Source organism: Choloepus didactylus, chromosome 22 (genome assembly GCF_015220235.1).
Source record: "Choloepus didactylus isolate mChoDid1 chromosome 22, mChoDid1.pri, whole genome shotgun sequence".
In the NCBI taxonomy this organism is placed as follows: domain Eukaryota; kingdom Metazoa; phylum Chordata; class Mammalia; order Pilosa; family Megalonychidae; genus Choloepus; species Choloepus didactylus.
In genome coordinates this window covers 6,017,396-6,032,230 of record NC_051328.1, presented here as the reverse complement: position 1 = coordinate 6,032,230, position 14,835 = coordinate 6,017,396, and the positions used below count along the sequence as shown (strand labels likewise).

Below are 14,835 nucleotides of genomic sequence, written 5' to 3'. Positions count from 1 at the left end.
GGAGGAGAGGTTGGGGTAATTCCCACCACCCCACTGCATCTCAGCTGTGTCTGCCTGGGGTCAAGCTCTCCGTGAAGCTGGCTGCACCGGCCTCCCCTCCTCCCGGCTGCAGCTCTTAGAGGGATCCCGTAGCCTTTCCCACCCAGGCCCTCTCTGACCTAGGGGCCGTCACCGCTTCCCCCACTGATGCCTCAGTGCCCTGTGAGGTGCCCTTAGCCTGCCCACAGCTTGGGGAGCTGTCTCTTCCTTTAAAGGCTTTGGAGCGTACCTGTTTCCTGCCAGAGCCGGGGCTGTCACAGAGGCTCTGCTCGGGGCCCCAGGTCCCACCATTAGAAAATGGTGGCACCAGATGCGAAGCCAGGAAGTCTGGCCCAGAGCCCCGGCTCCCAGTCACCCCCTGTACTGCCTTGCCTCCTATTTTACTTCTCCCTTGCCTGTCTGTGGCCTCCTCAAGGGTCCCCTGGACAGCCCCCAGAGAATCCAAGTCCTGTGCCCGGCCCAAAGCAGACATTCCAGAATCTCCATGAGCCCACAGGTAACACTCACCTGAGTCCTTTTTCTTTCATAGTAATCTTACAAATGAGAGCCCCACCCTCCTCATTCCACACACAGGAGCTGCCCTCTGTCCTGCTGTCTCCTCTGGACCAAGACCAAGCTCTGTGAAGGACTGAGAAGGCCCCAGGCCCTGGCCCTGGCCCTGCCTCTCCTCCAGCCGGCTGAACCTCAGTCAGCATCTGCAGCCACCCCCTTCTCCACACAGGGCTCTCACACACGCTGCCAGTCCACCTCCTCAAAACACTCACGCAGCCCCCGGGCACCATCTACCCGCTTGTCTCGCTCGCCAGCCCCCTCCCTCACCCTTTGGGCCTCAACCTAAACCACACTTCCTCCAAGACCACCTCTGCCCCTCGCCCACCTGGAACCCCTGCTCTCAGAGCCCCCAGACATCCTCTAACATTTCCTTGGCATTATCTTCATTGCTCAGTGGCAATCTTCCCAAACCAGGCACCAGTCTAACTTATCAATACCGATGCAAAGACAAAATATTAGCATATCAAATACAGCAACATTCAAAAGAGTAATCTATCATGACAAAGAAGGATTTAGTTCAGAAGTACGAAGAAGGTTGAGTACAAGAAATCTAGCCATGTAAATTATACAAGCAAGTCATAAATTATATTAGCAGAGAATGATGGGCTCAATTGGCACCCCAATAGCATTTGAAAAAAATCCAATAACTATTCCTGATTTTAAAACTCTTAGCAAGCTAGGTGTTGAAGAAAGCTGCCTTAACCAGGTAAACAGAGCCATACTTAATGGTTATTAAACAGAGTATGGGAGATTCTAACCAATGCAATAAGAAAAGAAAACACAGATAAGAGGTAACACATTTTCCTCCCACTAAACTCTAAGTTCTGTGAGGCAGGGACTCTGTCCTATTTCTCAGAGTTTCCAGAACACCCGAAGTACAGTGCTTTGCATAGAAAAGGCACTGAAATATTCGTGGAATGAATAACCACCCAGCCGAGGTCTGATTTCCATTATATGTTCTCAAAGCACCCAGCACTTCTCCTTCGAGGCACATATCACCATTTAAACCGTACCATTTGTTTTCAGAGAGATTGACCTTTTCCTGCTAAATTGCAAGTTCCATGAGAACAAGTTCTATGGGCTGCTTGCAGAGCAAATGTACGTCTGTCCTAACTTGAGCGCTCAATATCTGCAGCGCAGACACGTAAAGGACCAGAAAAGAACGCATCCCATAGAAAGTTGCTCAGTTATAATGAATGATTCTATCCTGCCTCTCAGCTGGAAGGTCCGAGGCGTGGAGGAGGGAGGGCCCCTGACGATGCCCCACCACCGTGAAGTCCATCCTGGAAGGCGGCAGCCACACGCCCCACACGTGGCTCACCACTAGGAAAGCGCAGGCCGGGCCGATTCCTGGGAGCTCTCCAAGCAAACACACACCCAGGCACGCACCCCGGCGGGCAGAGCCGCCTTTCTGAGGCCGTGGGTGACTTCAGAGACGGCGACCGAAGGCTTTCCTCACGGAGCCCTGAGACTGGTGCCCACATGGATAAACAGCCCCCTCGGCTTTCCCGGGAAGTTATCAAAGAATTACTTATGTCTCTGGAAGTGCTTGTTTGGAAAAGGCTCCCCACCCCACCTGAGCTTGGCAGGAGCGCGGCGTCGCCGGGCCTGCCCTTCGGGGAGCGCTGGGCCTCTCCTCCGGCCCCTGAAGGAGCTGGCCGTCCTCCACGTGGAGGGCCTGGAGCCAGCCGTGAAGCAGCAGGCAGCTGCCCAGGACAAACGCAGCGGGGTGACATCAAAGACTCCCTCCGCATCCAACAGCCCAGGCCTTCAGCTCTCTCTGCAGCTCCTTCCAGGATATTCTGGGCTCCTGCCTCAGTTCTCCCTCAGACGGAATGGCAGATATTTTGTTTGTGAGAGTCTGAGTTTTTTTTCTTCCTCGGGGAGGAGGGGAAGAGGGGGAGAGAAAGAATGTCTGTGAGAGACAAGAGCCACAAAAAGAACACGTGTGAGTGAGGAGGAGAGTGGGAAGTCGGGGAGGCAGCAGGAAGTGCCTGCTTTGGAATCCGACGAGCAACCTAAAAATTCCAGAAGTTTCTAAACCAAAGCATGTTGTAAATCCACCGCAGCCAGTGAGTGAGGCTGCAACAAGAGCCCTGAGCAGGGAGGATTCGGAGGTTCCTGACTGCCCAGTGCTGGCTGATCTGCTCCAAGGACCACAGCACTAACCTTTAACCTGAGGGTCACTTCTACTCCCCTATGTCAGGCAGATCTAGTAAACCAAGGCAAGGATCCATGCCCCTTCGGCAGAGGCTCACAGCAGTTCTGGGGCAGGAGGGCTCCTCTCTGGGCTTGGCCTATCACTGCCTCATGCCCCCAGCCCCTGAGGTGCCTCCCTCAGCCCCCCACACCCCACCATGGCTGGGTGCCTGGTCCTGCAGCTGACCCGCCATCCCCGCCTCAGCAGCAGGGGCCACCAGGCCATACAAACTGCTGGGGCAAGGCCCCCGAGTGTCTGACCATGACATTCCAAGGGGCACACAGACTGCCCACCCACCCCACACACCTGTCCAGAGGCACAGGTAGCTCAAATGTGCCAAGAGCCGCCGACCCTTCAGAAACACTGGGCACATGGAAAGATGGCCACACTCCAAGGCCTCACCTCAACTTGGCCTACAGGCTGCGAAGCCACTTGGAGGCCAGAATCCCTTGTCGATCTCCTGGCAAACCTCAATCGCCACCCATGCTCGGGGACAGTGGTGAGCCTAGGGCCTCTGTCGGCTCTTCCCTACACGAACGCAATGCCCACTTCCCACCCTCTTCCTCACTGTCCCTCAGGTCCTGCCTCAAACACGGCTTCCAGCTTAAATTTTCTAGTGCGTCTTGCCGGCTGCCTGCATGGAGCTTCTCACAGATGCAACTGTCTCTTAATTAAGGTGCCTGCTCACTCGCTAGTTCTCTGGAAGCTGCAGGAAGACGGGGTCCACATCTCTTTTATTTGCTACTGTGTCCCCGGAGCCTGGCACAGTGAGGGAATTAATAATGAATAGGAGTGACTGAAAGAAAAGGCCTAATTCCACTTGGGATGTTGGGAAAGCCGGAACTTACAAGTGGGCATCCGAGGAGAGAAGCCGACTGGAGAAGAGGGCCTCGGGGAGGGGAGCCAAGGCTGGTGGCCATTCAACCTATCTATTCATTTTTTCGTTCTTTCAGCACTAGTGAGTCCTAATGTGCTCCTGGGAGACACGGTGAGGGAGTTTCGCTCAGACAGGGACTCTTACGTTGCTCCACAGTCTGGCTCCGAGGTTTTAAACCCTCAAGGAGACAGGTGGGTCCCTCACAGTGGCACCAGGGCTTACTGGTACAAAGAGCTTGTTTTAAAAGAGGAACGCTCCGTCCGTCCACCATCTCTCCCCGTTCCTAACATCCTCACTGGGCAGCGGGATGGAAACTCCCAGACTCCGATGGCCTCCGGGGACACACGGGGGCCATCTCCTGGTCCAGCTTCTTCCTGGGTTGACTAAACATGACAGGAGAGACCGGCTGTCACTGAATTCTAGAATGTGCACATGGGCCTGGCTCGAAGGGGCAACCAGCTTCCTTCTCAAGGAAGAAAAGTTTGAAAGGGAAGACAAGACCTCCTAGAAGCCTGTACCAGAGACCACATCCCAAAGATGTGCTAAGCCCTCAGGATACGACAGCCTTGCCCACCACCCACCCACCCTGGGGAACGCAGACCTATTCAAAACCAAGAGCCCAAGCTGGCTCTCTGCCCCCTCAGGCTCCTCCCACCTCTCCCTCCCACTCCCCAGGGGCCAGGAGAGCTACAGGACAGCCTTGGGTGCCCATGAGCAGAAGAGAAAGATGCTCCACGGAGAACGCAGAGCCGCCAGCGAGCGGAGGCCTCAGTGCCTCCACCCAAGTCCTCCCCCAACCTCAAAGCAAATCATCTTTTAATTCTGAAACACCAAATATTTAATTTATGCTTTACCTCAAATGTCAAGTCCACCTCCCGGCACATAGCTTTGAAACCACGTAAGGAGGCCTAACACTTTCCATATGGTGAAGACATGGGGCCTTTTAATCGTGCCAACTGGTATCATTCAAGGGTAATTCCCGTGGAATCCTGCACTCGGGCAGCAGCTGGGCCGGCTTCCAGTCTCATCACCCAGCCGGAGACGTCCACGCGGGCAACAACTGGGCCTGCATCCTCCCACTCTTCCCAAATATCAAAATGTGTGAGGTGCCCCCTAATCAAATTACCAAACCGCCTTTGATCCAGAGGCAGGCCTGCCTGTGCCGCGGCTTTCAGCCTATTTCTTTATGTATCTCTGCCATAAGAAAGCAAAAGGGACAACCTGGGCGTTGGGGGGGGGGGGGGCGGGCAGGGGCAATCTTTACATAGGGTTGTATATGTTCATATATGTACATGCATGGACATACCACATGTGTGTGCATGTACACAGGTGAGCAGGTTCTGCTTCTCCAAATGTGTTCCTGCCCAACCCCTCTGTGTCCACCATGCTGTCCAGTCCGTCTATCCAGCTTTATTTAATTTCACCCATCCGATTTTCCATACCCAATATGTCCAATGGGTTTTCTTTGGTAACTGCCTATTGCTGATTCATGTTTCCAATATCCTCCTACGTTTATCTCTTTGAGATCATTAGGTTTATTTTAATTTCTAATTCTGCTTGCCACATTCATTGTTTTCTGGCATATAAATTTAGTTATTGTCCTTTCAAACTATTTGCACACTTTACATTTCTCATTCTTTTTCTCCTCTGAGCTCGTGTTTCCTCAGAGCTCATCACGGATCCAAGGACAGAGCAAAAGCCCAGGCCTTAGCCTGTGTGCCTCCAAGTGAGCCTACAGTGTTTGGTGGAGAGGGGAGCCAAAGAGCCACAGATTTCGGATCTTGGCCCCACAGCCCCTACCAGCCCCTCAGTAAAATGGCTGTTCGGCTGACACAGCTATTGCGGCAGGGCCTGACCTCACTTAGGTTTGTATTCAGGAGAGCAGGCCTCGTTGACTGCCAGCATGGCCATCCTCTCACATCCCAACACCTTGCCTGCAATTTGCACCCACCCTGTACACTCACCAAGCTACTCAGACGCTGCCAGGGTGGAAGGGGGCAGGCAGGGGCCCCTCTGGCTTCTGTCTGCCCCACAACCAGCTCCCCCGGTCACTGGGCAACTGGTGCACATGCCACTGCCTTTCTGGGCTGCAAGTCTGCGGTGTGAGGCTTCGCCACACATGGCTTCCCTTCTCCTGGAAAATTCTCCAGAGGGGGGAGAACCTAGTCCACACCAGCTGGCTGGCAACTTTAGAGAGCTACGGAGAGGATTAAAATAATGTATGCAAAGTGCTTGACACACACAGACACTTAATAAATAGTAGTTATTGCAATAATAATAATGCTAGATGGAACTGCTACTGCTGGGTCACCAGTCACTTTGGTGAAAGGCTTGGAGCCCCAAGATGGGCCTGGGGCAAGTCAGAGACCTCAGCCAGCAGGCTGGAGCCCACGCCCTCCTACATCCTGATGATATAAGGGAAGAACCTGCCAGCCACTCTTTCCGTGCAGGTGGGAATCATGGAAATTAAACCCGACTGAGGTTGAGCACTGCTGTCCTAGTCGGGATCTCGGTGTTTCCCAAACTTGGGGCACTCTGTTCCCACTGTCACAATTGTGACCACTTGCATGACTGCTTACCTAACATTTTTCTCTGAATTGACTTTATATTGACTATCTCTTTCAACTTAGCAATAGGATCCATGAATCCTGGGTTGGATGTCCTAGTTATTTTTTTCTGACAAGAGAAATACAAAACTATTAAGTTGAAAAACATTTCTCCAGGTGCCCCCTGAAAGCACCTTGCCGGCCCCCAGGAGCACTGCCCCCTGCTCACCCTGACCATCTGTCAGGGCGGAAGGGCGTGCCGGACTCACCATCCCTGCAGGACCAGTAACGGGGCCCGCTGGGGCCAGAGCTGGTGAGAACCCAGGTGCCCGGGTCCCTATCACCAAGCACTGCCCTCAAAGAGGCAGACGCTCCTTCCCCTTAACATCTCTGATGGCTGAGCCCACCCTCCAGCCACCCAGCACATGTCACGTCAATGGCTCTGTGCCTCACATCTTCAAAAGTGCTTTGAACAAACATTAATGACCCCTCGGCATTGGGAGAGGAGGTGAGGGTGGGAGGGAGGGGGCCAGCGCCAGCCCATGCTGTCCTCAGCTGGGGGAAACCAGGCAACAAAATTCCGTGACTTCACCAAAGCCACAGACTTAAGCTGGGGCCCCCTGCCCACCCTCCCTCCCTCATTTTCCCCCAATGGCAACTTTTACTGGCTCACATTCCTCTTGCTGGGAACACTACTATTTAATTAAAAACGACGGACTTTTGTTTTCCTCTCCTTCCTTCCTCCTCCCTCCCATCCTCCCAGACTGGATGCCAAGGAGACCCACCAAAAACATGCGGGTAACATTTGTTATGGCTTTGAAGATAAAAGTCAATTGAAGTAAGCCCTCGCTGTATTTCAAGTTTCCCCTCTAGCGTGGAGCAAGCTGCCTGGCAGTTTAGAAAAGGGGAAAAAAAAAAAAAGGACTGCAAATAAAATAAAATGTCATTCTGCAGGAACACTTTATAAAAATAAACAGGCTGAAAAAACCCCAAACTTGATTAATGGAAATCCACTCCGTTGGCCTCTGTCTTGAGCTGCAAATGCATTTGTTCATATGGCTAAAATCGGATCCTTTTCATTGGGCTTTAAATAAATCGGTAGCTCAAAAACTAGAAACGGGTGAGGGAGGAAGGGAGGTTTGTAGTTCTGTTTTTAAAGGACTCCAGCTGCAGTGCCCCCCACCCACCAAGGTTTGACCTTTCCTAGGGGACCTCAGCTCCAATTCCAACCCAGACAACAGATGACGAGAAATGGAGAAGAGGAAGCGCCCAGATAAGCTGAGGTAGTGGAGGAAGCAATGGGAGATTCTCCCAGACCCGGAGCTTATTTCATCCACGCACAAGAAGTGACTTTATCCACAGGCCCACCTCCCGACACTGGCCTCTGCAGCCGAGCTGCACCCAGTCCAGATCCCACTGCCCCAGACACACACATCTGAAGGCTCCACCCAGCCCCTCCCCAGCCAGTGGACAAGACCAAAGAACTAACCAGACCTGAGACTCAGTCTGCTTCCTCTCTAAGTTTAAAAAAAAAAAAAATTAAATGTCACATCAAAAAGTTGATTCATCTTTTGATCCTCATCCTGTGTGAGTTCTACGCAGACAGTCTGATAGCCCCGTGCAGAGTTCTGGAGCTCACAGGACATCTGTGAACACGAGTCCCAGGCCAGGAGTTGGGGCCACACTCACTCACCCCTGCTGTCACACTTACTAGTCCCCCAGCAACAGCTCCATCCTCAGGGGCCCTTGGGCGAAGGCACAGGGAGACGCCCCAGCTGCAGCAGGATGAGTTCCTCTGTCCTTGTGAGCTAAGCTAAGGGGACTGTCTAACAGGTCCCCAGTGCTCCCCACCCAGTCTGCAGCCTGTCCACTGGGGCTCCTGAGCAGATGGCTCTCGTGAATCTAAGATCTGCTGGGAGGCAGCCCCAAGGTCCAGAAGGCAGTGCAGCCCTGCTCTCCACCCAGACACCCCTTGATGCCTCCCAAGGCAGAAGTCAGAGCAGGAGCTCACTCACACCATCCCCCAATCCCCCCAGCACAGATGCTCTTGCCTCATCAGGGGGACCTGCACCCTTTCCTCACCTAGGACCTCTCCTTCCAGACAGTTCTCTGCCCACAGCTAGGCAAGACACTGGCACCTGCCTGCCACCACTTTTAAGATTCTTCAAAGCCTGGGGTGACAGGGTCATGTTGGTGGAATAGGGGCAGCTGGGAAGGGATTTTTGGTCCCAGAAGCGGTGCCAGGGAGGGTGCTTAAAAGTTGGGGTGGGTGGGTATGGAGCTGAAGCTCAAAGGGGGTGAGCCATTGGAGTGGGGATCGTACCCGGGTGCCTCTGTCAACGGTGGCTGCAGCCCGCAGCTGTCGGGGTCCAGGGCCACCGCCGCCGCCGGGGCAGCGCTGCCTGCCAATCCACTCCTCGATGCCCTTCCGAGCCCAGGCGGCGCTCACGGCAAAGCTGTCACCTGGGGCGGGGACGACAGGCAGCCCCTGAGTCTGACCCACCGGAGAAAGTTACCCAACAGGGGAGGGAAGGAGTCTGGCCCCGGGGGCGAAAGTTACCCGGGGGGGGGGGGAGTGGGCGCGGCAGAGGGCGGAGAGCAAAGGCACCGGGAGCCCGAAGGGGGTTCGAGAGCCTGGAGAGAATCAGAAAGAGGGATGCACGCAGGTAATTAGGAAAAGGGGGTTCAGCGGAACCGCAGGAGCAGGAACCCAGAAGGGGGCGCGAAGAGGAGCAGAGCCCCCGGAGTCCAGGACTGCGAAGAGGGTTGAGGGTCAGAGCGGGGGGGGGGGGGGGGCGCAGGGACCAAGGGGGACGAGACTGCGGGGTGAGGGGGAAGATGGGGACTGAGAGTCAGGAGAGGGAGTGCAGTGGGCGCAGGAGCCAGGCTCTCGGAAAAGGGAATTGGGGATCAGCGACGGGAGCCGGTATCTTGCGGGGAGGGGTTTGGGGTGTCAGAAGAGGGAAGACAGGGAGCGCGGAAGGCGGAGACCGCGAGAGCGGGGAGGAGTTGGGGTCAGAAAAGGGAATGCAGGACCGCGGGGAGAGGGTAGGAGGGACAGGGTAGGGGGCCCAAAGGCTGCTCCAGGAGCGGGTTTCTGGGACCGGTGGCTGGAGTTTGGGGGGCGGGGGAGGTCTGGTAATAAGACCCGGGGGGCTGGGCCCTCACGCGGCCGTCCGCGGTCCTTCCCCGGTCCATCCCCCAGGTCCGTGCCCCGCGCGCCCCTACCTTCCGGGCTCTCCCTGCGCTTGCACACGGCGGCTGCAGGCACAAGGCGCGCGGCGGCGGCGGCGGGAGCCGGAAAGAAAGGAGAGGGAGAGAGTTAGCGATCGCGGCGGCGAGGGCGGCGGGGGCCGGGGGCTGGCGCGCGGGGCGGGGGCACTGACCCGGCTTGGAGTGAAGTTTCCCCATGCTGGGGGCGCGGCGGGCGGGGGCGGCCCTAAGCCATGCGCCCCGCCCGGGGCCCTGCGGCTCGCCCGGTTTCGCCTCGCTCTCCTCCTCCGGGAGCGGCCCCCGAGCCGAGCGGAGCCCGAGGCGGCGCCGGGACGCGTTCCTGCCGCCGTCGCCGCGGCCCGACTGACGCCGGGGCACACCGAGCCCGCCCGCCGCCGCCGCCCGCGCCTCCCCGCGCGCCCATTGGCGGGGCGCGGCGCATCAAAGGCAAGGCGGGTAGCCGAGGGGGCGGGCCGGGGCGGGGCCAGGGGGCCGGGGGCGGGGCCCTACTCCGCGCCCCCTGCAGTCCGCCTCTTCGGGGAGGGCGGCGGGGCTAGGCTTTGGCCGGGATGCGGGTTGGGACAGGCACCCCTTGGGGTCCTGGGCTCTCCAGAACGACGGTTCTTCCCCTCGCCGGCAGTACTGAGCCTTCCCTCCGCTCTGTTTCCTCCAAGAGGGCCCTGCAGGACTCAGCGGCTCCGGTTTACAGGTGGAGAAACTGAGGCCAGGAGAGGAGACGCGAGTGGCACCGGCGCCGAGCGTCTGCTGCACGCCCGCTGCGTAGCCCCTTCCCAGTCTTCCCACGACCTGGCTTCCGCAGCAAGTGTACGCGTACGCCCCCCCCAGCACCCCCTGCCCTCTAGTTTTTTCTTTGGGAGTCGGGAGAAGCCGCTTAGACCAACCCAACCACCACCACCACCACACCCGTCTCCCCACCACGCCTCGGGCCATTTGCGGGCAAAGCCCACTGCTAGCGGGTTCAAGTGTCCCAGATCCCCTAGCTGTCAGCCAAGCACTCGGATCCGCTCGTCCCGGAGCCGTGGGTGCCCGCCTGGGGCCGGGGCGCGCTGCCAGCTGGGCGGCCCGGAAGGGGTAACCGCTGGGTCTTTGATCTTCCTAGGTTTCCGCTCCGCGCTGCAGTTCGCCAAACCCATGGGCTCATTTGTTGTGTCTGGGGAGGTCTCCGCGGAGGGGAGGGCGACATCAAGAGGTTCCACCCTATCTTTGTGGTTCTCGGAGAGAATGCCTGCGCTGCTGGGGACCCGCAGGCCTGTCGGTAAGCTCCGGCCTGGTACCAGGCAGTCCCATACCTGGGGAAAGGAGACCCTGAGCACGGAGTAAGGGGACCAGCTCTGTCGCTTCGAGTCAGAGCTCTGTGGGCCTCAGTTTTACGATCTATAAAATGGAGGCTCAATTCTGCCCCTTTTATCTACTCCCTAGAGCGCACTGTCTGATAGCATTATAGTGGCAGCCACATTTGTAAATTTAAATTTTCTAGTAGCTGCATTTTAAAAAGTAAAAAGAAACAGGTGAAATTGATTTAAGTAACAATTTTTATTTAATCCAATATATCCAAAGCGTATCATGTCAACATATAATGAGATATTTAACACTCTTTGTTCCATACCAAGTCTTTGAAATCCGGTGTGTATTTCACACCCAGAGGTTGCGAGTCTCAACCCAAGCTGGCCACAGTGCACAGCTGTGCTCTGGAGCATCGACGGTCTCTAAAAGACATTGGGAACTGCATTGGCCTCCAGAGACTTCAGTGTCTTCACACAACAGAGCCTCACTGCCATCCTCTAAATTTGCTTCTTTACACACCCTTTTTGGTGGAAAGCAAGGCTGATCTTAAGAGCAGGTACATCCACACTGTTAGCAGGGTGGTTTCCTTTGAGGAGGGCTGAGACCACAAACAATATTATTTTCTCAGGTCTAAATTGCAACTCTCTGTCCAGCACCTACTAAGTGCCAGTCACCAAAGAACCTTGTACGGGTCCTGTAGAGCCCTCACAGCCAAGGTCTGATCAGGCTTGTTGGACTTGTTCTACAAAGGAGGGATACTAGGCACAGAGAGGTGAAGTCGCTCACCCAAGTCACACAGCTAGCCAGTGACCTCTTAGGGACAAACCCAAGTCGGCTGATTCCATGCCCGTGCTTGTTTCTACTACACCAGGCTGTCCCAACATAGCCCAGCCTGACCTTTCGCCATTAGAGCAGGAGCCCTCCCCATCTGTAAACAAATATTTACTAGGCACCAGCTAAATAACATGCACGGTTTTAGGCACTCAAAATACGTCAGTGAACAAAACAAAGATTCCCCCTCTCATAGCATTCACCCTTTACTGGGGGAAGACAGACAAGAAAGAATCAACATGAGGAACTGGTAGACAGCGCTGCGAGTTAGAAGGCAATGCCAGCTACAGTGATGGTTCTCTGTGAGGGTGATTTTGCCCCTCCCAGCTTACCCCTACCAGGGCCATTTGGCCATGTCTGAAGGCATCTAGTGGGTAGAGGCCAGGGATGCTGCTAAACATTCTACAATGCACAGGACAGCCCCCCACCTCTGAAAGGGTTATTGGTCCCCTAAAGTCAGTGGTGCTGAGGTTGAGGATCCCTAAGCCGTAGAAAAAATGAAAATGTAGAGCAGGATAATGGGGGTCAGAAGTGGGAGGGAGGTGTGGGTTTTGAGTCCGTGAATCAGAGCAGGAGCCTCCCTGCAGACCCCCCTCCAAAGGCGATGGAATTCGGTTGGGGGCTGCTGCGGGTCTCTCTTGCCACCCCCCCCCCCACCCCCACCGGTGCCAGGGTACAGCTATATCAAAGCAAAACCCTGAGCATTCTTTCTCACAGTGCTCAGAAAGTTGGTTACTTCCTTAAACCGGCCATTACTTTCTTCTTTCATGAGAAAAAAGTATCCCCTTTTCCCCTTGGGGACTACTTTTTACAGTTCAAAAAAGAGATAAAAGCAAGAACTAAAACTCAGCCATTACCAGTTTGAGTCGGAGGAAGTAAATCCCAAATGTCCAGCCCAGACGCAAAGGCCCCCTCCACTTTCGGCCGGGCCCTTCCCAGCCCAGCAGGCGCCGGGGACCTCACTGCCATTGGAACCATAACCCCCCACCTGGCTCTGGCAGGAGCCGCCAGAGGGGTGGGCTGCAGGCTGAAACCTTGGCCCACCCCAGGGCTCGGCAGCAGTCACCAGCGCCCTGTCCCCCCGGGATAGCTATCGGCCTCTGCGGGCCGCCCACCCCACGTCTTTTTATGTGTTTTAATAATTTATCTGGCCCATTTCTTGGGCTGTATACTTACAGTGACACATCTTTTCCTTTGAAGATTTCCCATCCTTTGGGGGAGGAGAATGGAAAAGGAAGGCAAGGAAGAGATAAGAGAGAGAGATTATAACAGAAACAGGTTTCATGGGGCTTGAGATTCAGCAAGGCTGGTCTAGGTGAAATCTGTCAGAAGTGGAGCTGGGAGATTAAAAAAAATAAATCACTCTGGTTGGCCTCCCCCGCACTTGCCCCCAGGTTGAGCCGTCTGATCTGGCCCCTTTAAGTGCCACTTCCTAGAGGAAACCTTCCGTGACCTTGCAAACCGGCGACCCTCTGAATGGCCAAAGTCTCTCTTTCTCCCTCATTTCACTTAGCACTTCCTTATTTTTTAATGACAGAGCTAAATAACCCCCTCTAGTCCCTGGGCTCCTGAGGCCAGGGGTCTTGTCTGGCACAAGGGGGTGCAGTGGCCAAACCATCCCTGCCCACAGCAGGTGCACGATGTAGGATGAGAAGAGCCATCTGCCCCACCCAGCTCCAGTGTGTGATGCTCAGTGAGAGACTTCCAAGAATATGATCCGGCACATGGCAAAGGAAATCTCAGAGTCTCTGCTGGATCCCACTGGGTCCCTGAGATTGCTTCATTTCACAGCTCCCTGGTGATTTTGGGGATTGCTAAGTGGCCTGGGATCCTGATTTGGGTGCAGAGGGGAGAGTTAAACTGCTCTGCAGGAGAAAATAACAGGAATTTTGGAGACAGCAACCAGTGGAGGAAAGAAAAGGGAAAGGAAGTTTATAAGAAGAGGGTGAAAATGAGGGACCTAAGAAAGGACGCATTCGGTGAGGTGGGGACAGCCAATTAATTTTCACAACAGTGAGGTCTAATATGCAATTGACAGTTGTCACCTGTTCAGCTCTATGCTGGCATCTGCCTCTGTTATTCCAAATCCTCAGTAAAAGCGTAACCTCATTCCTGGATTAGTGGCACAGGACGGAATGAAGGAATCAGAAAGCCAGCCCAGCATGTGTCATCAGTGGGGCAAGAGCCACAGGACTTCTTCAGAGCAGAGATCTTCAACAGAACGGGGATGCCAGCTGGGAGGAACACCAGCCCTGAGCATCAGTCCTCGGAGGCAAGACAGGGGGTGCTGGGCTTCCCGTGGAACAGGGGATGGGGTCCCCAAGCCATTCAATTTAGTAATACCTGTAATACAAGGAAAGAACCCCCAGAAGACAGTTGCTAGAGTCATCTCTAAATGTTGGTTGGATTGAATTGTGCCGACAAACTCCTCCTGGGTTTAGGATGTTTAAGCAAGTTTAGAACCCAGGCTTCCCTGGTGAGGAAGGAGGAGGGGGAAAGCCAGCACAGCCTTATGGTGCTCCCCAGGCCCATGCCAGCTCCTCCTCAGCAAGCCCCACCGTCCTCCCCAATCCCTGCCTCCCTGCCTCTTCTCTGGCTCTTCTGAAGCCCTTCCCAGTCCTTGTCTACTTCTGGACCTTCTATTACAAGAGGGAGAGAGAAACTCCTAGCCTTTTAAGCCTCTGTTTTCTGGTTACAACCTAGATCTAACCACCACACTCAGTCTCCCCATCTATGAAATAGAAGGAAGGGTTGGATCAGATCAGCTTTTCCCAAAATGGGTTCTACTGGACACTGGTTTTGTGAGATCCTACTGTCATGTGAAAGAAAGTGCTCTGCAGGAAACTTTGGGCAGTCCTGGGTTAACCAAAGGCGAACAATGTCCTTTTCTGCTGGACTTGTCAGAACCTTCAGTGAGCTAAGCTTTGTGATTTTCAAAGAGGGTGCCAGCACAAGCAGCACTTCTCAAACTCACTGGACCAGGGTACCCTTTTTAGGAAGTACAAAAGAAAACAAGTGTCCATGGAACAAACTTTGGAAAATGCTAGACCAGGTGACTTTTAAGGTTCCTCCTCCTTCTGAGATTGTAAGTACTAAATTCAGGGGCCTAGAGCAAGAGTGTGGTAGGAAGGAGAGCTCGGTGAGGGCAGGGCCCATATGGGAAGGCTCCCTGAAGGAGTACAGGTAGCAGAGCTGGTGGCCGATTTGCCTGCCTCACCCACCTTTCCTTCCGGCGTGGCCTCCTCCAACCATCCCAGGGAGGCTCCTGTTGC

The 14,835-nt window shown here is 55.0% G+C and overlaps 1 protein-coding gene and 1 long non-coding RNA gene across 2 annotated transcripts in view; one reads left to right on the top strand and one right to left on the bottom strand.

The window, feature by feature from the left end:
- NKD1 (NKD inhibitor of WNT signaling pathway 1) overlaps nt 1–9,777 on the bottom strand; it is a 90,273-nt gene extending 80,496 nt beyond the window's left edge. The window contains exons 1-3 of the mRNA XM_037816142.1: nt 9,601–9,777; nt 9,443–9,475; nt 8,538–8,677 (exon numbers count right to left, since the gene is read on the bottom strand). Coding sequence (XP_037672070.1) covers nt 8,538–8,677; nt 9,443–9,475; nt 9,601–9,625 — 198 coding nt within the window. The 5' untranslated portion in view covers nt 9,626–9,777. The remainder of the gene's footprint in view (nt 1–8,537; nt 8,678–9,442; nt 9,476–9,600) is intronic.
- LOC119518784 lies at nt 8,798–10,913 on the top strand. Its single transcript, XR_005213845.1, has 3 exons — nt 8,798–8,880; nt 10,102–10,252; nt 10,548–10,913. It is a non-coding gene; the product is annotated as an uncharacterized LOC119518784 (long non-coding RNA).
- Nucleotides 10,914–14,835: the final 3,922 nt, after the last annotated feature.